Genomic DNA, 20,095 nt, shown 5'->3' on the forward strand with positions numbered 1-20,095 from the left:
GAGGGGGCTCGAGTGCATGGCTGTGGGGATGTCGATGTGCGAGTGTGTGCGTGTGACTGTGTCCGCATGCGTTTAAAACCGAGCTGAAAAGGGTCAGACACTCACTTGGCTGCTTTCGCCGACATTTTCCACTCGTCAACGCCAAGAGTGGGACGCCAGGCTTTTTCTGCTTACCCCCCCCCACCCCAAGCACAATGGTGAGTGACATTCAATCTCCCCTTTTCTTGCTGCAAGAAATTAAAAGCACCGTCCATCAATTCAAAAACAAATCTAATAATTAAAAGCCTTTCAACTCAAATTCAAAAATCAGATCAAGATTCTCTGAATGTGCACCAATAGTGTCATGGTGCAAAACCATGAAGAGTTACACAAACACACACATACAAAAAGGATTTCTTGAAATTTGAGCTCCTGAAATGGCCAGAAAGCATGATGGCCAGAAAGCATGATGTTTTCCAGCCCAGCACTGTAGAACATTCATCTACTGTCTGCATCTGTTTATTTTAATTAAAAGCAAGCAATTCAGTTCACCTGAAATGAATGCCCCATCTGCACCCATTACTGGCACAGCCGTCACTTGTTCCATCCACTGTAGTAAATCTTCTAAAGCAGCCATAACATTCCTGCCTCTTTTTGTTCCCTGGAACTTAACCCGCTCTACCTAATCATCCCGATCATTAGACTATCGTAGCTGTAATAGTTATTCACACCTGTGCCATGCCTCTCCCTCGACAAACATAATTTAACTCTGAACAGGAGCGTTTCCAAACAGTTTGGCGAATTGGTCTTGGCATAAGACCTACATGTATATATATAAAAATAAAATGCAAAAATACAATGCGAGAGACCAGTAGGCAAAAGAAAGGTGGCAATCGTTTTCTGCGTGTATATGAAACAAGACACTAGATTCCAGATACGGTGACCTGGAGACGGTGAACCATGCAAGAAGAGGTATTTGGCTGGAAGGTTAACTTCAAATGCTTCAAAAGGACACAATGGAGCTCTCTGGGATTCTTATGATTTCCGTTCCTCTCAAAAGCATGTTCCCCAGGTGAAAGAGTGCAGGAAGTGCTCCAGGCAATGATGGTTATCTCCCGTTTCTCTAGCTATCGATCACAACATCGTTCAGAAGGCACCTAATCCCTGCATGCTGGATTAAGTCTTTGAAACAACACTTCATTACTGTAACAATGGGTCTCAGAGGTTACCTGACTGGAACAATACTTATCTAAAACATCCCTCCCCCCACTCACCCACCAAAAAAAACTAAACTGCAATGGTTCTTTACAAACAAGTCAAGAATAAGCATTAAAATCTAGGCCTTTTTCATTACTTCATGGGGCACAAATATGTCTGGGCATGAAAAGAAGTAAACTTCATTCTTCTAGTTCATCCAGAAGAAAAAAAAAAAAAACTTTAAAATCTGACTGGAGGGTAAAATATTACTCATTATTTTATACAGGAAAAGCATAAGTCAGAATATGCTCCCCACAGTATTTTGCCAAATCCATAAAAGGAGGCCTTTGCTTTTCATTACACTCATTCTTGCGCTAGGTTTAGTTTGGAAAAAATCCTGCAATCCGAGCCAAAAAGAGGGCTGAGAAAAGTGGATGAACTAAAAAAAAAAAAAAAAAAACTAAGCTCTTCCCCAGGTACTGTAGGCTGACAAAGTGCAGGGATGAAGTGAAGGGTCTCCTACACAGTCGAGTGCTTTAGAGAAGAAAGAGCGAGTGGTGGGGAGTTTTCTACTCAAACAAGCCCTGTCCACAGGTATTATTAGTACACAGATATTGAACTAAGAAATGAAAGTTAGAAAAAAAGAACCGGTTCTGAGCTTGACACCTGTAGAGAGGAACTTTTCATCGGGGTGCGGAACATTACTGTTTTACCCCCCCACTGCAGGTGACAGAAGAGCGCCGGAGGTTTTCTCCTCCAGGGGCTGCAGCTGTGTTTTGCCTGCGCGCCTGTGATGGCCACACCTGCGTTTTTGCAGATGTCTCATCTGGAGTCAGTGCTGGGAACACCTGGCCTGACAGAGACAGCACTGTAGGGCTTTTCAAGGACTCAATTACAGGCTTCCAGATAAGGACTGCTCTCTTCGGGGGCAGCAGATCCGCGAGATGAATGCCTTTCCCATGTCTCAACGCTGTTGTGGCTTGTGAAGAGCAATCTCCCACATCACTCCTCTCACAAAAGCAATGGCAATGCAAAGCTCGTCTGCATGGTGAACTACACAAACCCTCCCCAGCTCCAGTTCCCCCGTTCTTTTGGAAGCGATTCAAAGAGATCCAGAGGATAATTGCTTTTTAGATAGGAGCAGCTGAGAAATTTCAAGCAATTCAGAAAGATTAAATGAAAACATACATCTTGATTTAAATGCTAAAAGCTTTTGGATAGTGTAATTTAGGAACAACACACAGTATGTAATTGGTTTTGTTTTGGTGTTTTTTTTTTTTTATTCCTTTCTGTATGATCCCACTTCAACAGCGATAATGCTGCCGCCGAACGTGATCCTGCATACATTTGGTGGATTTCGCTTTCATGTTGTGAAACAGGCGTGAAAACAAGGATGGCACTGTGAACGTATTGCCCTGTCCTAGGACAACACATCCTATCCAATAGTAAAGGAAGAATTCGTATGATTTCCTTTCTTCTTTATTTTTATTAATAAGCTTTTTTTTTTCTTTTTTACAACTATTAGACTCCAAAAACGAACTCTCTACACTTCACTTTCATAACTCTTTGTTTTAGTCCCGAAAACCATTTATTCCTCTCCCAGCTCCTGTACTATAAATCTAAGTTTACGATGCGACTCTTCACTTTGTCAATGCATTCTTTCATGGTATCACTTTAGAAAAACAAATGTCATCATGTAAAAGGACTTTATCCAGCTTCGCATGTATAACGCTGACTAAAACCAGGTTCAAATTCTTTGTCTGCAGTCGGCCCGCAGACAGTGCCACCAAGAGAGTTCTTGGTCTCTGTATATACAATGATAACACACATGGCTCTCTGAGAAATCACAGATGGAATATTGAGTTTCCTTCACACACTTTCTGACAGCCCTGCTCCAGGAAGACAGTAAACACCTGACTCCCTTTAACAAATACTCCATACCAAGAAGGCATTCTTTACAGCAAAGAAGTAACGATTCCATCTTCGCAATAGGTTTCCACTGCTCTTCCACATATTTGACCTGGTATTATCATCAATAGAGGCTGCTTTCTTGCGTTTCTGGAGTTTCCAAACTGGGGGTAAAAAGGTATACTTCTGACACTATAATGCAGGAGGAAAATTAAAGTCTTTGCAACCTGCTCTCAGAACTGCCATGTTGATCACACCTCGCACCTACCAAGTAGAATATTTTACTTATTTTCACAATCTGTTGTGCATATATCCCTGACAAACATAGGACAGAGCTAGATAAAACCCTGAACAGCTGACTGCTAAAAGAGAAAATCTTGAATCACGTGGGTAGGACCTGACCGCTTGCAATACGAATCGTTTCTTGATCTCTCCCTTCCTGCGCTCAAAGCTTAACGTGGGCGAGAGAAAGACAGATCCAATTGCTGGTTCAAGGCAAAAGTGTGAAGACCGCACTTCTGAAAACAGCCCAAACGTATTGTTAGCCTTCAATGGGTCCAAGTAAGTGAATATAAACAGGACTTAAACTCTACTGAGCGCTGACAAGTGCAGTGCAGCTGGGCTTCACATGAGGAGGAGAAGAAAAAAAAAGGCAAAAGCAACAGTGGAAAATCTTGGGGGAAAGAAAAAATCCAAATCCCAGTCTTTGTTTGAAAACAGGGCAAAAAGTACCTTTTAATGAGCATAATATGGGGGTAGGGGTGCCTCCTTAAGCACTCGCGCTATTCCTTTTCAAGCTCCTTTCAAACCATGACTATTCAGATTAGCAACACTTAGCATTTGTTGACTAGTACTTTTGTTCTTGGTCTCCTACCTCATACAGAGACTTACTATGGAAAAAAAAATGGGGGGAAGAAATCTCCCAAATGTGCTGCACTTCCACACATTTTGAATTGACCAGAACTGACGTTTGCAAGCCAAGGATTACATTTCGTATTTGAACCAGAACTGGCACTGAAAAGCCCCCCTGGATTAAGTTATTTTTGTCAGCCTCATTGCTAGCATATTTATTGTGCAAATTATTGAAAGCGCTTTGCAAAGCGATCTGATAAGACCTTTAAAAACCATATGGCGCTAGAAAGATGTGGAGTATTTTGAATTAAATATAACCAGAGAGAAAACAATAACTAGACCAAGACACACACAGGCATCCAAACAGACACACGTACATAAAACTGAAATAAGGAAATAAGGAAGCAAATAAAAGCATTCCTAGGCTAAATAACGGTTACAGTGAAACAAGCCAACACTACATGTAACTTAGTGTTTCAGGCCCTTTATAACACGAGCGATGCTTGACCACAACAAAAACAGAAACGAAACAAAAAACATTAAAAAGCGAAGTTTGACTTACAAAGCGTGGACACACTTACAGGGCTGCTCTAGATTGAGATTCCAATAAATGACTGTTGACGGGCAAATTCGGAGAAGAAGTCCACATCTGGATACAATCCCCCCTCCCTCCCCTCCACTGTGCATGCAGCAACAAGAAACAGCTGTGCAGGTCTGTTGTCAATTAGTTTGCCATTCTCATGACGGTCAATCAATTTACGCTTTACACTCTTTCAGCATCTGATATTATTGGGAACACTTAACGCAGGCCATGCAGCACTGTAATGGGCGACCCATCTCTAACCTACAGAATATTTAATCACGAAAAGAAAAAAGCCACAGTATTGCAAATGTAAGGATGAACCTTTTAAGCCAACTGGATCTGGACAGATTGCTACTCGTGCTTTCCGATCGCTAAGAAAAGAAAAAAAAAACGGTGCACAAATATTTCCTTTTCACATTACAGGATTCTTCACTCGTGCATCACTCTCAGTACACTAGGCCCAGTGCAATGCTGCAGCGAGAGCTCTTACACTGGGTTCACCACCTTGCTCGCTGGCTTTACCGAGCACAGCAAGGGCTTTCATTATTTTCATATTGTTACAGATCAAATTTTTGTCCATTCCTTTAAAACTACTCCAAAATATCAACTTGCCCATAATCGGAGGTTACTAGATTTTTTTTTCCCCCATCTTACATCACCAACACACAAAATGTGCACCATCCCGAGTCGAAAAACCATAAATGTGGTCACACAAAAAAATGATCTCCCCAAGGTTTCCAGTATGAAATAGCACACTGTAGCAAAAGGGAAAATCTGACACATAAGCCATGGTCAGAACTCTGGAAAATAAAGTCAGGACAGGCTTTTTTTTTCCCTCTACATTCATCTGATCAGTAGGAAGCAGATGAAATTGATTTAAATTATGGTTCCTGCTTTTAAGCCTTGCAGCTTAACCTCAGCAGCCCATAAATAAAAATATAAACAGGTGTTACTGGTTGAAAAACCTCTAAATGTGACACTTGGTTAATCACTCCAGGACTCGGCGGTTTAAGGCACCCTCTTGCAGCACATGAAGAAATTCTCACACATGACAAAGGGGGCTATCTGGCTGCGCTGGGAACCGCACTGGAGCCAAAACCAATTAGAGAGCTAACGTGAACCCCCCAGGCTTTTGTAAGCCCCTTGCTCCTAAAGGCAGTGGGCTGGAAGGCATGACTTTGTAAAAGAAGGAGAACGAAGAACTGGACAATGAAATATCAGCTGCCCTATTCTGCTTTGTAAATGTAGATTGGTCTTAAAACAATGTATTTTCTAATTAAATGTATTCCATCAAAATGTTATTTTTCCCCTGCCTAGCTCCCTTACTAACTAGCATTGTTTTATTATACTTATTCCCATTATTTTTGTATCAATTGCAAGCACACTCTGAAGCAGACAGTGTAAACCAGGCTGTGAGAGTTCAGAAGAGGAAAGAACTGACTTCCTAAGCCTCAATGTATCCAACAATTACTCAGACAGTGGTGTAAATTCCCCATTAGGAAAAGCAAGACTGTGTGCCCCCTTGCATTGGGGGGGGAGCTCTGCTTTTGTGCGGCGGGGCCAATATAAGTACGTTATAAGTGTATTAGGATTAGGGACGATGGTATGTGATAAATGGCCAAAGAAAAACGTAAACAAAACCGGTCTTTGTTGACACTGGGACGCAAGACTGCCAGGCACTGCTGCTCACTGGTGATAACTATAGACTATAATTAAAATAATCACCGATGTCCAAGTCTTTCAAAAGGTATCATTTGTTTGGTGAATAGGCCCTGGAGACAAATTAAAGCCCCCGGGTTAAACAATAATACAATCATCTCCTCAGGCGTCTGACACCCCCACTTGCATTGCATGACTGTGTCCTTGCCCCCACAGGGCAACTAGACAAGTGGGAGTTTTCTATTGCCAGCTTTAGACTGCCTGGTGTTATTGTCTTGAAAAGCTGTAAACTCCAGATGGTGCTAAACTTTGGCTGATGGATTAATCCCTCAATTGAACAGAGAGAGAGAGAGAGAGAGAGAGAGAGAGAGAGAGAGAGACCTTCCAAAAAGGCTCAACCAACGACTCTTTCTGGGGGAGCATTTCCATGACAAAGGAAATGTGGAGTATCAAAATAGAAATGCACAACAATCATACATAAAGCATCTCCAGAGTTGCATCTGAACTATTTGGTTGGGGGCTTTGGGTTTTATTTCACCACAAGAAAATAAGCGCCCAGAAGCAGCACAGTCAACCCAGCCATCAATCCGGAGCTGACAGGCGTGCTGCGATGCGTGCGCACGTCACTGCTGTCTTGCTTATATAATTCTGCAATGGGATCAACATTGGAGCATTGATGACATCTCCAGTTATGTGGAAATACTACATAAAAAGTTACGTCTGTGTCGGATATAACATGGATAACTGGTATTTGCGCATGTGGCGCCACTGTCTGCAAGACAGTTTCCTAGATTGGAGCCAGCGATACAATTTGGCTCGAAATAAACCACGCTTGGAATAGTCACAAGTGCAGGGAAAAATCCATTACAAAAAGACAGCTATAATTATAGACCTTTTGTAAGCAAACAAACTACACTGGAGATTGGATTAACGCCAAGGAATACAGTACAGCGTTGAATTGAAGTAAAGAACAGTACAGACAAAGTTTCATAATCAACCCAAACGCATGCACTGTCGGATGGCGTGCCCCCCCGTGCTAATGCGTACAATAATAAAAGACAGGCGGGCAAAACCGCTGCACTACGCGGGCTTTCGCTTTCCTCCGACCCGGCGATCTCACCACCAGCCCTGCCTGGCTCAGTGCGGATCAGTCCTCCCCGACAACGGGAAAGCAAGCCAGTGCGAAATCAAAATGTCAGCCGAAAAGTACTGTACGCGCAGAGCGAAAACTTACATTGAAAGGCGCCCGGGATTCCCACCATACTAGTCCTGTGCGGTTGTAAATTAGGGGGTCGTGTCGAAGGCGGATCCGGTCCGTATGTCTGAGCTGTATCTGCCGTACTGAGCCCGCAGACCCGCTCACATCCTAGGAAGTGGATGTAGGGAAAGCAGGAGCCGCAGAAACCCAACCCCCCCGGCCGGCAATGAGCGCAAGATGAATGGGGGCGGGAACCATCAAATCTGACCTGCCAACAAAAGGAAGGGAAATATCATCGCAGCACACAAAGGCGCGGAGTTTCGGCCAAAGTGTCTGCGTGGAGGCAGGAGAGACAATGACATCGGGTGTCTCATTGTGCTGGAGATGCACCATCATTAATTTATAATCTAAAGTGGATTAGAGAACAATCCCATTCGCAATGTCTGCAATACATTACACGCAGGGGGGAGAAAAATAGATTACATGTATTGAATTTAGATAACAGTTAAATTGCAAATGTCTTCAGCTTTTATATTTCCCATAGGATCATCTCCCATATATTGGTATTTATCCAATTCAAGAATTAAATATCATAAGGCTTTTTCACATATATTATTATTATTATTATTATTATTATTATTATTATTATTATTATACATTTGATATGCTTTATATATTTCCCACAATTCCTTGAAGACATAGGCTGTGGCTTTCCTTATCTATAATTTATTTTGAGTACTGTGTTTAGGATGCATGTGGTTGCTTCACCTTTACTAGCACTCCTGTTTGATGGGGGATAAGAGATGTCTTTGTACTAAGATGTAGCGGATTCAGCCCCCAAAGCCTGTGACTCCAGGCAATACTGTGTGCTATATAACCTGGGGCAGGCTGTGTTTCTGTCAGATATTACTTTGTCTGAATTATACCTCCATTAAACAACACCTGCCAAGCAGATTGCTTTAAGCTCATGTATATAGGGGCAGGTGGCAGACAGGCTTATGGTGTTTGGAAAGCATGGATACCTCTGTTTATACACACACTTATATTACTCTTTTGTTTTCCACTTAGGAGAGAAAGACAGGAGAAAACAAAAGCACCATTTTATTGTCTTTCATGAAACACGATAATGGACCCAGGAGTCCATATGTATTTTAATGCGTATTGTTTCAAATAACTGACATTCATTTGTGAAGCCATTCATACACAAACAATTTGCTTCTGGTTAAATCAAGGGAAGTTAATTTCCCTAAAATGTGTTATTGTTCCCCAAACCCACCGATTAGTCAGCTACATAAACAAATCCCTTACTATTGGGCATATACACACTCGCTCTTCCACAGTCGGGCCATGTGACCCTGTCTTCACAGTAACCCGTGTCTTATGTGTGACCTTGCACAGCTCGGTTTCACAACGGGCCATAGTTGTGTGCCAGAAATAATGCGTGAGCAGCAGGTTTGTTTCTTCCAAGAGGCCATTCGCATAATCATCTGTTTGGTTTCAGTAGAAAATGTGCCTTTGCACTTTCACTTACTTCTTTATAGAGCACATGCAGTGAATGATTTGACTATTGTCTAGAATGTGTGATACGATTTTACACTGAGCTATTACAACAGGAAACGTAACTGTCTATCTCTCCTTCTATTTCAACAGCGTCAATATTCTCAACACTGTAGACCAATAGGGAAAGATTGTTCAGATTCAAAATGTGTTTGTGAGCTCTTCTTTTAAAGGAAATGGTTCATTACAAGTGCAAATAGTGGAAAGTGAATGATCTATATATGTCGATAAATATGTACTAGTAAAACAAAGATGATGCTTTGGAGTAGATTCATCCCAGCTTTGACATTCAAATGAGTCTCATTTGTGTCACAACTATTTAAAACGAACCTGTCTGCTTCAGAGGCAGCACCATCCAGGGATGGGTGTGTGGGTGAGGCCTGTCTTTTTCTTGTCCTTCCCACTACCTCTGCTTGTTGTCAGCAGCTCCAAATTCCTAGATACAATGACCCATTGAGGAGCAGGAATGACTCTGTTGGATCCACTCCAGGTTCTCACATGTTATCCTCTGCAAACAGGACATTGGGATCCTTGCGATCAACTCCCCCTTCCCCCCACATACACCCTTCCCACCCCCACGACTAGGCAACCTCCCCACTCACACACACTCAACACACTCCCTCCTCTCTCCTATCTACCCTGCAAGGCTGCCACCTGCTCTCCCGAGCATGCTGCACAGCTGCTGAGCTACAATAACAAATTAACACCCACTAACACAGGCTATTACCTACTGTGCATGACGGCGTAAAGCGATCAGGGCCCGCTACACACTGCCTCCCAGATCTGCCCGAGCGGCCCTGAGAACGGCTCATCAGTCACTCTTAACCTCAGGAGCCAATGCTCTAAGGTAGCTTTGCATATTCATCCCTGTTCAGCACATCCCCAAAGTGGAAACAGGGTGAGAGCGTCACAGGGGGTGGTGCCCCAACCTTTTTCCTTGACTTGACCCATAGACCGGCTGCTCCAGACAGAATCTGCATTACATATGAAAGCAGCTCACATGTAGATGAGGGCCCGTGAGTGTGTTGACATACAACGACACATATGCGGGAGTGTTAGTGAGATCAAGGTCACAGCCCCCCCAGCACTTGAGAAAGCCATTAAAATATTACTGCCAGCACAGAGCATTACTCCAGGGTTTAGGGAGGCATGGGCGAACTAGACTAAACACATTTTTTGACATTGACGAGGGCACGGGCTCGTTTTGTTCAGACGTTCCTTTGTTTTTTCCAGAAGCAAAGGGCTCTTGATGTTAATAAAATACAATAAATCTGCTAAAACAATTAAGACGCTTTTCTGACACACAGGCAGCATATTCATAAACCTTCTTCTGTTGCTGACATTGAATAAACCTTGAAAAATGTCACTTCCTGTCTCGAGCATATAAAACAATGTTTATTATTGTGTGTCTTTAGATAACACCATTAGTTATCTGAACTACTAATACGAACAGTAACCTTCTGCTGTCTCTGATGTGAATATACAGGGAAAGAAAGTGTCACTAACAGGCTTTTCTTTTTTCTCCCATTGAAATATTCAGTATGTTTTTGACACAAATATGTCAGTGTTTGATGTGTTTTTATCCCCCCTGTGGAAAACCCCCCAGCCCTGACATAAGCACTGACATGAACGCATTAAGAAGCGATTCCTGGAAAAACAAAAACAACAGCTTATTGACATAAAAGAAAAATAAGCACATAAAAAATATACCTACTTTGCTTTCACTGTGCACAACTAGTTAGTGTACTACTGCCAATTCAGGACATACAGGTTTATATTTAGTGTAATAAAGGTATACATCTCCACTTCTCCAACAATACTGTTTTCTGTTTTGGAGATCCCTAATCATTTTTCATTTAAATAAATAAATGACATGCGTCACTGTTAAATGGTTCCAAATGAAATTTGAAGACAAATATGACATCATTCCTATCGCTCTTTCTTCCATTGGCTTTGGTATACCAAGCGCACTATAGGAGCTCCTATGTGATCCCTCGATTTTCTGCTCCCTTGGAACTGTATATAGGTCAGATTTGGAGCGGCTCAATACTCATGGCACTGGATTCCTTAATTTGGCTTTTCTGCAGACACACTGTGGGAGTGTGCTACTTCGAACAGCAGGGCTGCCACTGAACTGAGCTTATGAGCAATGAATCTTCAGCTCATCATAACAAAGCTCCTTCTTCCTAACAGCTGACTCTTCCCGGCCTTAAACATGTTAGTCATGCCACAGTATGTTCTCTAGTTTGACCACTTATATGTATGAAATGGTTTCCACTAGCCCTCCGTGTGTCTGGCAAGACCGTCTGAAAAACACTGTGATTCAGAAGGAGGGGGGTTCCTTCTCCCCTGCAGAAACAGAGGGTCTCCTCCAGTGACAGACGCTTTGTTAATTCTTCAGAGTGCAAAGCCACCCCCCCTCCCCACAATGTGATGACAGTTGAGGGGGCTCTCTGCCCAGGTTAATGTCATTACCACAGTGGGGAGAAAGAGAACCCCAGACAGACAGGGGCATAATACGTGACCAGATGGAAGTTGAAGGCCCCCTTTGATGGCGTAACCTCCTCGCTATTGAACGCGGTCAGAGGAGATGCCCTCAAAGCAGCTGGCGGGGAGCAGGGGGGGGGAGCGATCGGACGCATGGCAGGGTCAAAGCTGGGGGGCACACGTGGTCCGCGCTCCTAACTAGAAGCTTCCCCCCTCCTCCTCCAACACCCTCAGCCCCAGAGAGCGAGGTGCAGAGTAGGGACCACTTTCCATCTGACCAGGAAACAGGTGGGGATGGTTAACTGTCACGAGGCCACATGTTGCCCAGTCTGAGCCAGGCGCGGAGCCGGCCGCCTGCTCCACAGAGCTGCCTCTCAGACACAAGGCCCATATGGCAGCTCAGGGGCTCTCTGCAGCTCTGGGGGAGTTTGAAATTAATCACCAGACCATCCCAACTGTCCACTGTCTTCAGGGAGCATATATGTATATGGATATGGATATATCTCACAAGGGAAGCAATCAAATCTTTTTTGCTGTCTTTCTAATTAATTCCTAAAGCTTTTCATAGTATTACGTTTTATCCAGATGGAAAACATTTATTTATTTATTTTATATTCTTTGTAGACCACCTGCTATTTTTGCAATTTGCACTGGGATAGATATAGATAGACAGATAGATAAAGCTTCAGCAAGAGAATATATTTTAAAAATATACATGTTAATTTTAATCTAATTTAACATTTAATTACAATAGATTGATTATTTATGTTTTATATGTATTAAAAAGGCAAAAAACAGACAAAATGTCAATGCAAATGCAGTTGTTGTTTTAATCAAATGTTATGAATATATATTTTTTATTATTATTATTATTTGCCAGCGGAAATAAATGTTGTCTGTCTTTTAACAAATGTTTATTATTATTATTATTATTATTATTATTATTATTATTATTATTATTATTATTATTATTATTGATAACCACCATCATCGTTCTTATAATTTAATCAATTTCACAAAAACATGTCAAACAAGATAATATGATAATATTTAGTTTTGCTCAAATATGGCAATATTCAGGTTAAAATGAGTGTAACAACAGTGACACCTCCTGATTCGCAATGGCAGAGCGGCATCTTTCTTTTCAACACTAATAAGGAGCTGTCTTACCCTGTGTGAGCACTTGAAGCACTAACAGGACGTGCACTGGTTGACGTCTGTGTGAAGGGAGGGAGATGCTGAGAACACTGATTGCCGCATTTTTTACAATATTTATTTATTTATTTATTTAAAAGACCTATATTTTTCAATTGCTCATATGATTACAATACTGTTATTATGATGATGATGATGATGATGATTATTATTAGTAGTAGTATAGCAAAGAGTTGAGACTGTATTAACTGGAGAAATAGAAAAGGGGCACATGAATTACTATTTTTTCCAATTAAAATGTGTGTCTATATCAAAATTATTTGTATATGCTATCCGGCATTTAAAATGCATGCATTCAACATGAAGTGTAAAACCAGTATTACACAATCCTTACTACGTTTTATAGCAATGTATATAATCATCATCATCATCATCCTCGCAACCAATAATAGTAGATATATTTACCCCACATCAAATATACGTATACAATGTGCTGTTCTGTTATTTCCACCAGGGGGAGATATCAATCAATTATCTTTAATTAATAGGTAGTTCCCACTCCTCAATTATAATCCTCACAAATTAAGACAACGGCCTTAAACGAGAAACTTGTATGACAGAAAAGGTATATATATATATATATATATATATATATATATATTACTCGTTCATCTCATTCTCACACTATTATTATTATTATTATTATTATTATTATTATTATTATTATTATTATTATTATTATTATCCCAAGTCTCTTTTTAACTGAACCTATTGCTGCTTTTCAGAACATTTCAGAACATGTAACACCCCCCCAAATCAGTGCTCGCCTAATCTGCTCCATATTGCTCGCTTCCTGCCGAAAGATGATACAGTACCTTTGAGTCTCGTCCTATAAAGAGAGGAAACGAATACCAGCGGCTTCATATGCTATATATGGCGCAGTCAGTGCCTGCTATTTCACCTGCTGCCCAGTGCCAGATGTACTGTGTAACAGAGCATTTGCCTCCCCCCACCGACTCCCACCAGCTCTGTCCTTCTCTCCTGAGCGCCTGGGAAATCCTGCCTTCAGCTCTTAGGAATCTGCTCTGGGACATGCCAGGCATTGCACATGGCCTTTTGGACTTATATCTATACCCTCCACCACACTGTGCACCTCCCGGGACAGGACACTGCCTGAGTCCTTGGCATGCTTTAGGTCAGGGGTTCCCAACCCGGTCCTGGAGCACCCCATGCCCTGCTGGTTTTCATTACAACTGAGCTTAATTACTTAATTGAACCTTCAGTTTAACTGTTGGGAGGAGGCACCAGGGCCGGGTTGGGAACAACTGATTTTTTAGGTCAAGAGGTCAGCCTCCTTCAGTGGGGGCATGCGGACAGTCACACCAGTTAATTAAGTCTGTCCCACTGCCTTTCTTTTCTCTTCGCAACCACTGAGGCACCCTCCCCTGACAGCCGGCTGTGCTGGTATTGGGATGTACTGGTTCACAGATTATTGATGACCAGCACCCTTCACAACACAATTAAAAGTTACGGCTGGTGGCTTGTCACTGCCTTCTGTCCACCGTTTTGAAGAATTCAGACCTCAGGGAATGGGAGTCATCAATATCCCCCACAATCACTGCTGTTTTGTGTGGCATCCCACAATGCAGTTTCTATGTAGCTCTTTACTACTAATGCTACACTTGCCTACATAGCAATCTGGAAGGGATTTCAATTAGAAAGTCATAGCAATTATAGAGAACACTGAACATTCTTCAAATGAATAAAACATAAAATAGACACATACATACATACATACTATAAACACAATTTTACAAGCAAGTCGATCTACTTGTGACTTTATTTGAGGTCTTAGAAATGACAAGAATAAATGTCAGGGGAAGGTTTTTGTCAAAGCAGGATCAAACGTGAAGTAAAAAGTAAAAAGCAAGGGATGATACGTCCTTATACCGAAGCGAGGGAGGTATAGAGAGAGAGAGAGGGGAGGGTCCGTGTCTCTCTTGGCATCCAACCCCCCCGCACCCACCACCCCTCTGTTCAGGACTGCCAGCCCGGAGAGTGTGCAGTTATTCCAGGAATGTGTTGAACATGGCTGCCGGGATGAAGGCGCAGAAAACCGGACTGCTGGAGCTCCGCACCTCCGCGGATCGCTGGATCCGTGTGCTGGCCTGTCTCAGCGAGGACACGCTGAGCGTGAGGCCCGGGGAGAGCGCCTCCGAGCCCCCGCACCCCAGCGAGAGCCCCGACTCTCACGGAGCGCTGAACGGGGACCCCGGCTGCCTGGGCTCCGGCTCTGCGGTGCCCGACTCGATCACCAACGTGAAGCGCACGGTGCGGGTCACCAAGCAAGAGGTCGGAGGGCTGGGGATCAGTATTAAAGGTAAAGGGAAAAGTCATGTACAGAACTTTATTCCCCTGTTCAAAACGAAGTATATCTAGTTATAAATGCACAGCCTGTCATGCCCTTCCTTTATAAGGAAGTTTAGAAGGTGGTTTTCAGTTCGGGACTCTTTCTCAGCTATTTCAGTCAAACACGCTTATTATTTTTGCACTTTTATCTTTGCCTATTTTGTATCATCGCCTTAAAAGTTGTGGGTGTCTTAACTGTGACAGTTTTAACTTTGTACACTATGTTTTTTCATACACAAAGTTTACCAGCTTCTTCTTCTTCTATTATTATACTTATGATTATGATGATGATGATGATGATGTCGTAGTAATGGTGTTTTGAATATGCCTATTTATAAGTGAGACCTTAACAGTTAGCATACGATCAGATCTCCCCTAAATAGTCTGCTAGGGAAGTCGACATGTTCATTTTCTCAAATGATTTCACAATTAAATGTTGATAGTCTCTCCAGATGTTTTCCCTTTGTTATTGTCAGTGGTTGCACTACTGAACACGTTGATTCCTTTGCTAAGATTAGAAGTAAAAGAGCAGCATTCATCCTTCCACGTGTTTACAGTGTAATACATTATTTTTGCACACAATATCTTTGTTTGACTTGTGTACTGTATGATCATGTATGCTTATGTTCAGTACTACTGCTGTTAGCTCAGGTTTATTTGTCCTTAATGTAAATGTATTAGAAATCATGACCTTTTTGTGCCATGGTGGTGAGTGTTGCACAGATGACACCTGACCCAAGTTAAGTAGAGATTTAAGATTTAAGGATCAGGTCGCTTTGAATTTGACAGCAGCTGGTTGTCGTTTTAATTCCAATATGAAAGGTGTAAAAAGCAGTTTGGTTTCAGTTTGAAAGCTAAACCGAGAAGTGATTTGACAAAATAATATCAGGATGAGAGATCTGTCTTGCTTATCGTGAGTAAACAAACAATAAAAAAAGCTACAATACAGGAAATAAGAAAAACAACAAACTGAAATTTCAAGAGTTGTATCCATTAACATGGATACAAATGAAGATATCACAAAGGTGTACATTTCAACATTTCAAAACCAATCATAACCAATGAACGGAGCATGGAAACAATATTGAAATAATGGTCAAAACATTGTTTAAAGGTTACAACTATCTGCTTATGGGGGGAGGGGGTTTTAACCTTCTAACTAACTTTAATGGTAGGTCATCTAGTCCAACACCTGTTTCCTTCAAAGTGGTTAATTTTAGGGTAAGGTTAGTCTCAAGTTAAACTGCCCTTGTGAAGGAGATGATGGGGACTGGAACATGCCTTGGGAAAAGGTTGTAATCACTATTGCGTGTGCAGAAACAAACAATCAGACATATCTTTGGCAAGAAGGGGACAGTGTCAGCTTTGTGTCATTCAAAGCTCCGCTCCCAATCCACATCCCAAATGATACAATGCAATGCCTTATCCAGATGAGTTACAAAGTAAACACAAGTAAACTATTCTGAAGAAGATCCCATCTTCCTGTTTCCATTGCAGTCTGGGAGAATTTGCTCATCCTCATATTTGAATGTGGCGGGATGAGGAATGAGGGATCTCTCTAGAGCTTCAACCTGCCAAATGGAGTCCTCACACAAAGGAAGTAGCTGTTGTTTTCTGTGTAGGCAGGGGAAGATGGTGTAAAGTTCACCTGCATGAAGCAGACCGGTCTGCTTGCTTCTTAGAAGAGCACGTCCGATTTGACAGTAGCCTGTGTGCCCTATGGGGGCTGTCCCATGGAGAGTTTCTCAGTTGATAGGGCTTTGTTAGGACTTATAAAATGATGGTGGTCAAAAATCTGTAATTTTTGATTGCATATTATTTAAGTGCTTCAACACAGCTATATGCATCTGGGTTTCAGCACGGTCACATCAAGTCTGTGTTCCATACCTTCCATGTTTTTTGTGCCACAACAGATAGAAAACTCGACAGCATGCACATGACTATTGCCCTGCCCCCCACCAATCCAACATTAATGGGCTAGAGAGTTGACCAGCTGTTTGTAGCTGTGCAGCAAAGTTTGTAGCATTTACTATATTATATTCCTTAAATAAGACTATCAATAGTTAAAACAAGTATATAGCAGAAAATAATATATATTATCAGTATATTTATATTGTTTTCCTTACTTTGACACTTGCGATTCTCTAGTGTCTTCCAAAGTGTGGTAGCTAGCATTTCTCCATGCTGCGGAGATGTACAGAAAGTGAGTCGTTTTTGATTTAAGACGATTATCCCTGGCATTGAAAACTGTGCAATGTGGGTGTGGAATAGAGCTCGCCTGCAACTTGTAGCGTGCCAAGAAAAATGCAGATGCATAACAAAATGCTGAGCGTAATTATGTACTCTGAGCATGATTCAAATATTCCAACCAAAACTAGCATGAGTGTGGCACAGCTGCAAACATCTGTGTGAGATCTAAAGCAGAGACTGGCGCAATGTGATGGTGATTGGATCCATTTGATGTGGAAGTGGACGGAGTACCCCAACATAATTGATTGAATCCAATTGCACGCTTACTGCACCTTGGATTATAATAAAAATGAAACCGCTGGGAATCTGTTTGTTCTTGCTGCACTTGAAAGCCAGTGAGGTGCTCTCTCCTGCTTCTGATGATATGGTAGGAACGTATGGGCATACCTGTACAGATGTTTGGGAGCTGTTCCTTATCGTGAGTAAACAAACAACAAATCTGTCCTATCACAGATTGCTTTGACTGACTTTCCCGTCGGTCAGCCTCATGCGGTTCCCCCCCCCAGAACCCCAAGATCATGTTACAATTTCAGATTCAACACACCATTTTCCAGGTGTATTTCACACTAAAGCTGTTGATAGAAACCTTCCACAAGTTATGCCATCTTTTCTTCTGCCCTAGGAACGAGATGCAGAGTGTTCCCTAAAAAGGCATCAAAAAGGGACAGACGTTGGCCATAAATAGGAGCAATGAGGCATTAAACCTGTAACAAATAATTTATTCTTGTTGATATCTTGAAAGAATAATCAATATATTTATATCAAATTATATATTTTTGTGTTGTTTTCTGTTGGACATGAGGTGGGATACCAAGAAATGATTCAATTCCTTAGGGGATAACAATGTTTGGTTTGTTTGAGGAGAAAGACCAATTGCACACATTAATGCAATTCTCATCATTAAATTGTGACCCAGGTGTAGTTGGCTTTATCTGAGTATGAGATGAGAAAGACATTCAAGATGCACATTATTGTTTGCATTCAGCAGAGTTGGTAAGGCTTGACTAGTTAACTGCGGTAACTTTCACTAAGGATATAAAAACCCAACCCCAAAACATCTCCACTTTAAAATTGTAGACAGTGTTGTCTAACTGTGATACAGTTATTATTCTGGCTGTTACTTGTCCTCTGCACATAGGAAAAACTAGCTTGAAAATCAAGTAAATTCACTAGCAGCAGCTTCAGCAGGAACTCTTTCATAATTATATTTGTACGCCTCGTAGAGTTCTGTACCACTCCGGCTTGGCACAGTGCTCGTACTTCACCCCATTAATGGAACCGCAATGGTTTTCATGGTTGGTGAACCACAAAAAAGGGGCGAAATACCTGTCCATATAAAATGTGTCTGCAATGTCTCAGGTGGAAAAGAGAATGGCCAGCAGCCAGCCGACTTGGTGGCGTGAACTCTCTGGCTAGGCCTCCATGACTGTTGACATGTGGCTCCTATAACGCAGCCAGCACTGGCCCGAGATGAAAGCGGTTAATAGGAGCAGATTGGGCCGGTTGTGTTTATTTTAGTGAGTGCTCTTTGGCACAGATAGTGGCGTCTTGCCTGGGTGCCAAGTGAGCTGCACCTGGCATCAGGCTGAAGCTCATGGAGAGAGAGAGAGAGAGAGAGAGAGAGAGAGAGAGAGAGAGAGAGAGAGAGAGAGAGAGAGAGAGAGAGAGAGAGAGAGGTTATAGGGCTATACAGTCGTGATATATAGTGGAAGTCATCATACCCATTCCTACCCAACAATGAGAGCATATTTTTCACTCTGAAAGTTCAAGAAGGATTATTGTATACAGTAGTTAAATCTGCAATTAAGTGGCATGATAGAAGGATGTGTCCTGTCCCCATTTTGAGCCCAGAAGAAGCAATTAGAAATTAGAAAACCTTCAGTGCTGTTTAATTGGAGACAGAAAATTGCCATTTAATTGATTCTATTCTTAAAATATTCAGGAAAATGGTATACATTGTCATTTCACCTGTGGGGTTTGGTAAGGATTATTCCAAAGCCAGAGAATTTGCTAACTAATCTGATAGTGATTAGCCTAGTCCTCACATTACAGTAATATATATATATATATATATATATATATATATATATATATATATATATATATATATATATATATATATATACACTACTGTCTGTCTGGACTTTGTTGAGGCTGAAATATAAACTTTTGTCTGATGCAATGAAGCCGCTTCTGTCTCTCTATAACCGAGAGGCTCAAATTCAATAACAGTCTGGAAATAAGTAACAGTAATGCGGTAAACCTGCAGGCAGTACCTCGTACATCAGAAGACATCAGGGACTTTACAGAAACAGAAACCAATGGCTGTGAATGTGACGTTTGACACCAGACTCACTGAACGCACAGCAGGCAAATGTCATGGTGGCATACAAAAATAGGAGAAGAATTCAGAAGGCTGTTTGGCACCTGTGAAGGACATAGGGTGTGAATACCATGTGGGAGGTCAGTGTGTGTGAGGGAGCCACAATTGTGACATTATTCACAGCTCCTCCAAATGAAATTGGGACCTCTAGCTTCAGAGGAGCTAGAATGTTAAATAGATACCTTGCTATTGTCAAATAGGGCTAAACTGTGTGCTGTCGAGTTCATTCAGTTTTGCATGCTCAGCAATAGTTTCGGTGAACGCCCTCTGTGAGGTTGCCTTGCGTTAAGGTGTTTTTTTTTCCGTGTTGCTAGGCACCAGCACTCGTCTTTATAAAAGTAAATAGTACTGCTGGTCAATATGTGACAATAAATATGGGTATGTATAACCAAAATGTCCCTGGAAACAAACAAATTTTCAGTATTTCATTTCATACAAAAGTATGCAATAAAATCAGACTGCTTAGTCTAGCTTTTTT

General features: G+C 41.7%; 2 protein-coding genes across 3 annotated transcripts in view; one reads left to right on the forward strand and one right to left on the reverse strand.

Moving 5' to 3' along the window:
- cbfa2t2 (CBFA2/RUNX1 partner transcriptional co-repressor 2) overlaps nt 1-7,602 on the reverse strand; it is a 36,880-nt gene extending 29,278 nt beyond the window's left edge. Inside the window, exon 1 of one of the 2 annotated variants that reach the window (XM_066702776.1) lies at nt 7,413-7,602. In XM_066702776.1, coding sequence (XP_066558873.1) covers nt 7,413-7,440 — 28 coding nt within the window. In that variant the 5' untranslated portion in view covers nt 7,441-7,602. The remainder of the gene's footprint in view (nt 1-7,412) is intronic. The other variant, XM_066702777.1, reaches the window with a different exon arrangement.
- Nucleotides 7,603-14,609: 7,007 nt separating this feature from the next.
- The window catches only part of snta1 (syntrophin, alpha 1), a 33,989-nt gene continuing 28,503 nt past the window's right edge, over nt 14,610-20,095 (forward strand). Inside the window, exon 1 of the mRNA XM_066702781.1 lies at nt 14,610-14,955. Coding sequence (XP_066558878.1) covers nt 14,664-14,955 — 292 coding nt within the window. The 5' untranslated portion in view covers nt 14,610-14,663. The remainder of the gene's footprint in view (nt 14,956-20,095) is intronic.

Source organism: Amia ocellicauda, chromosome 4 (genome assembly GCF_036373705.1).
Source record: "Amia ocellicauda isolate fAmiCal2 chromosome 4, fAmiCal2.hap1, whole genome shotgun sequence".
Classification (NCBI taxonomy): Eukaryota; Metazoa; Chordata; class Actinopteri; order Amiiformes; family Amiidae; genus Amia; species Amia ocellicauda.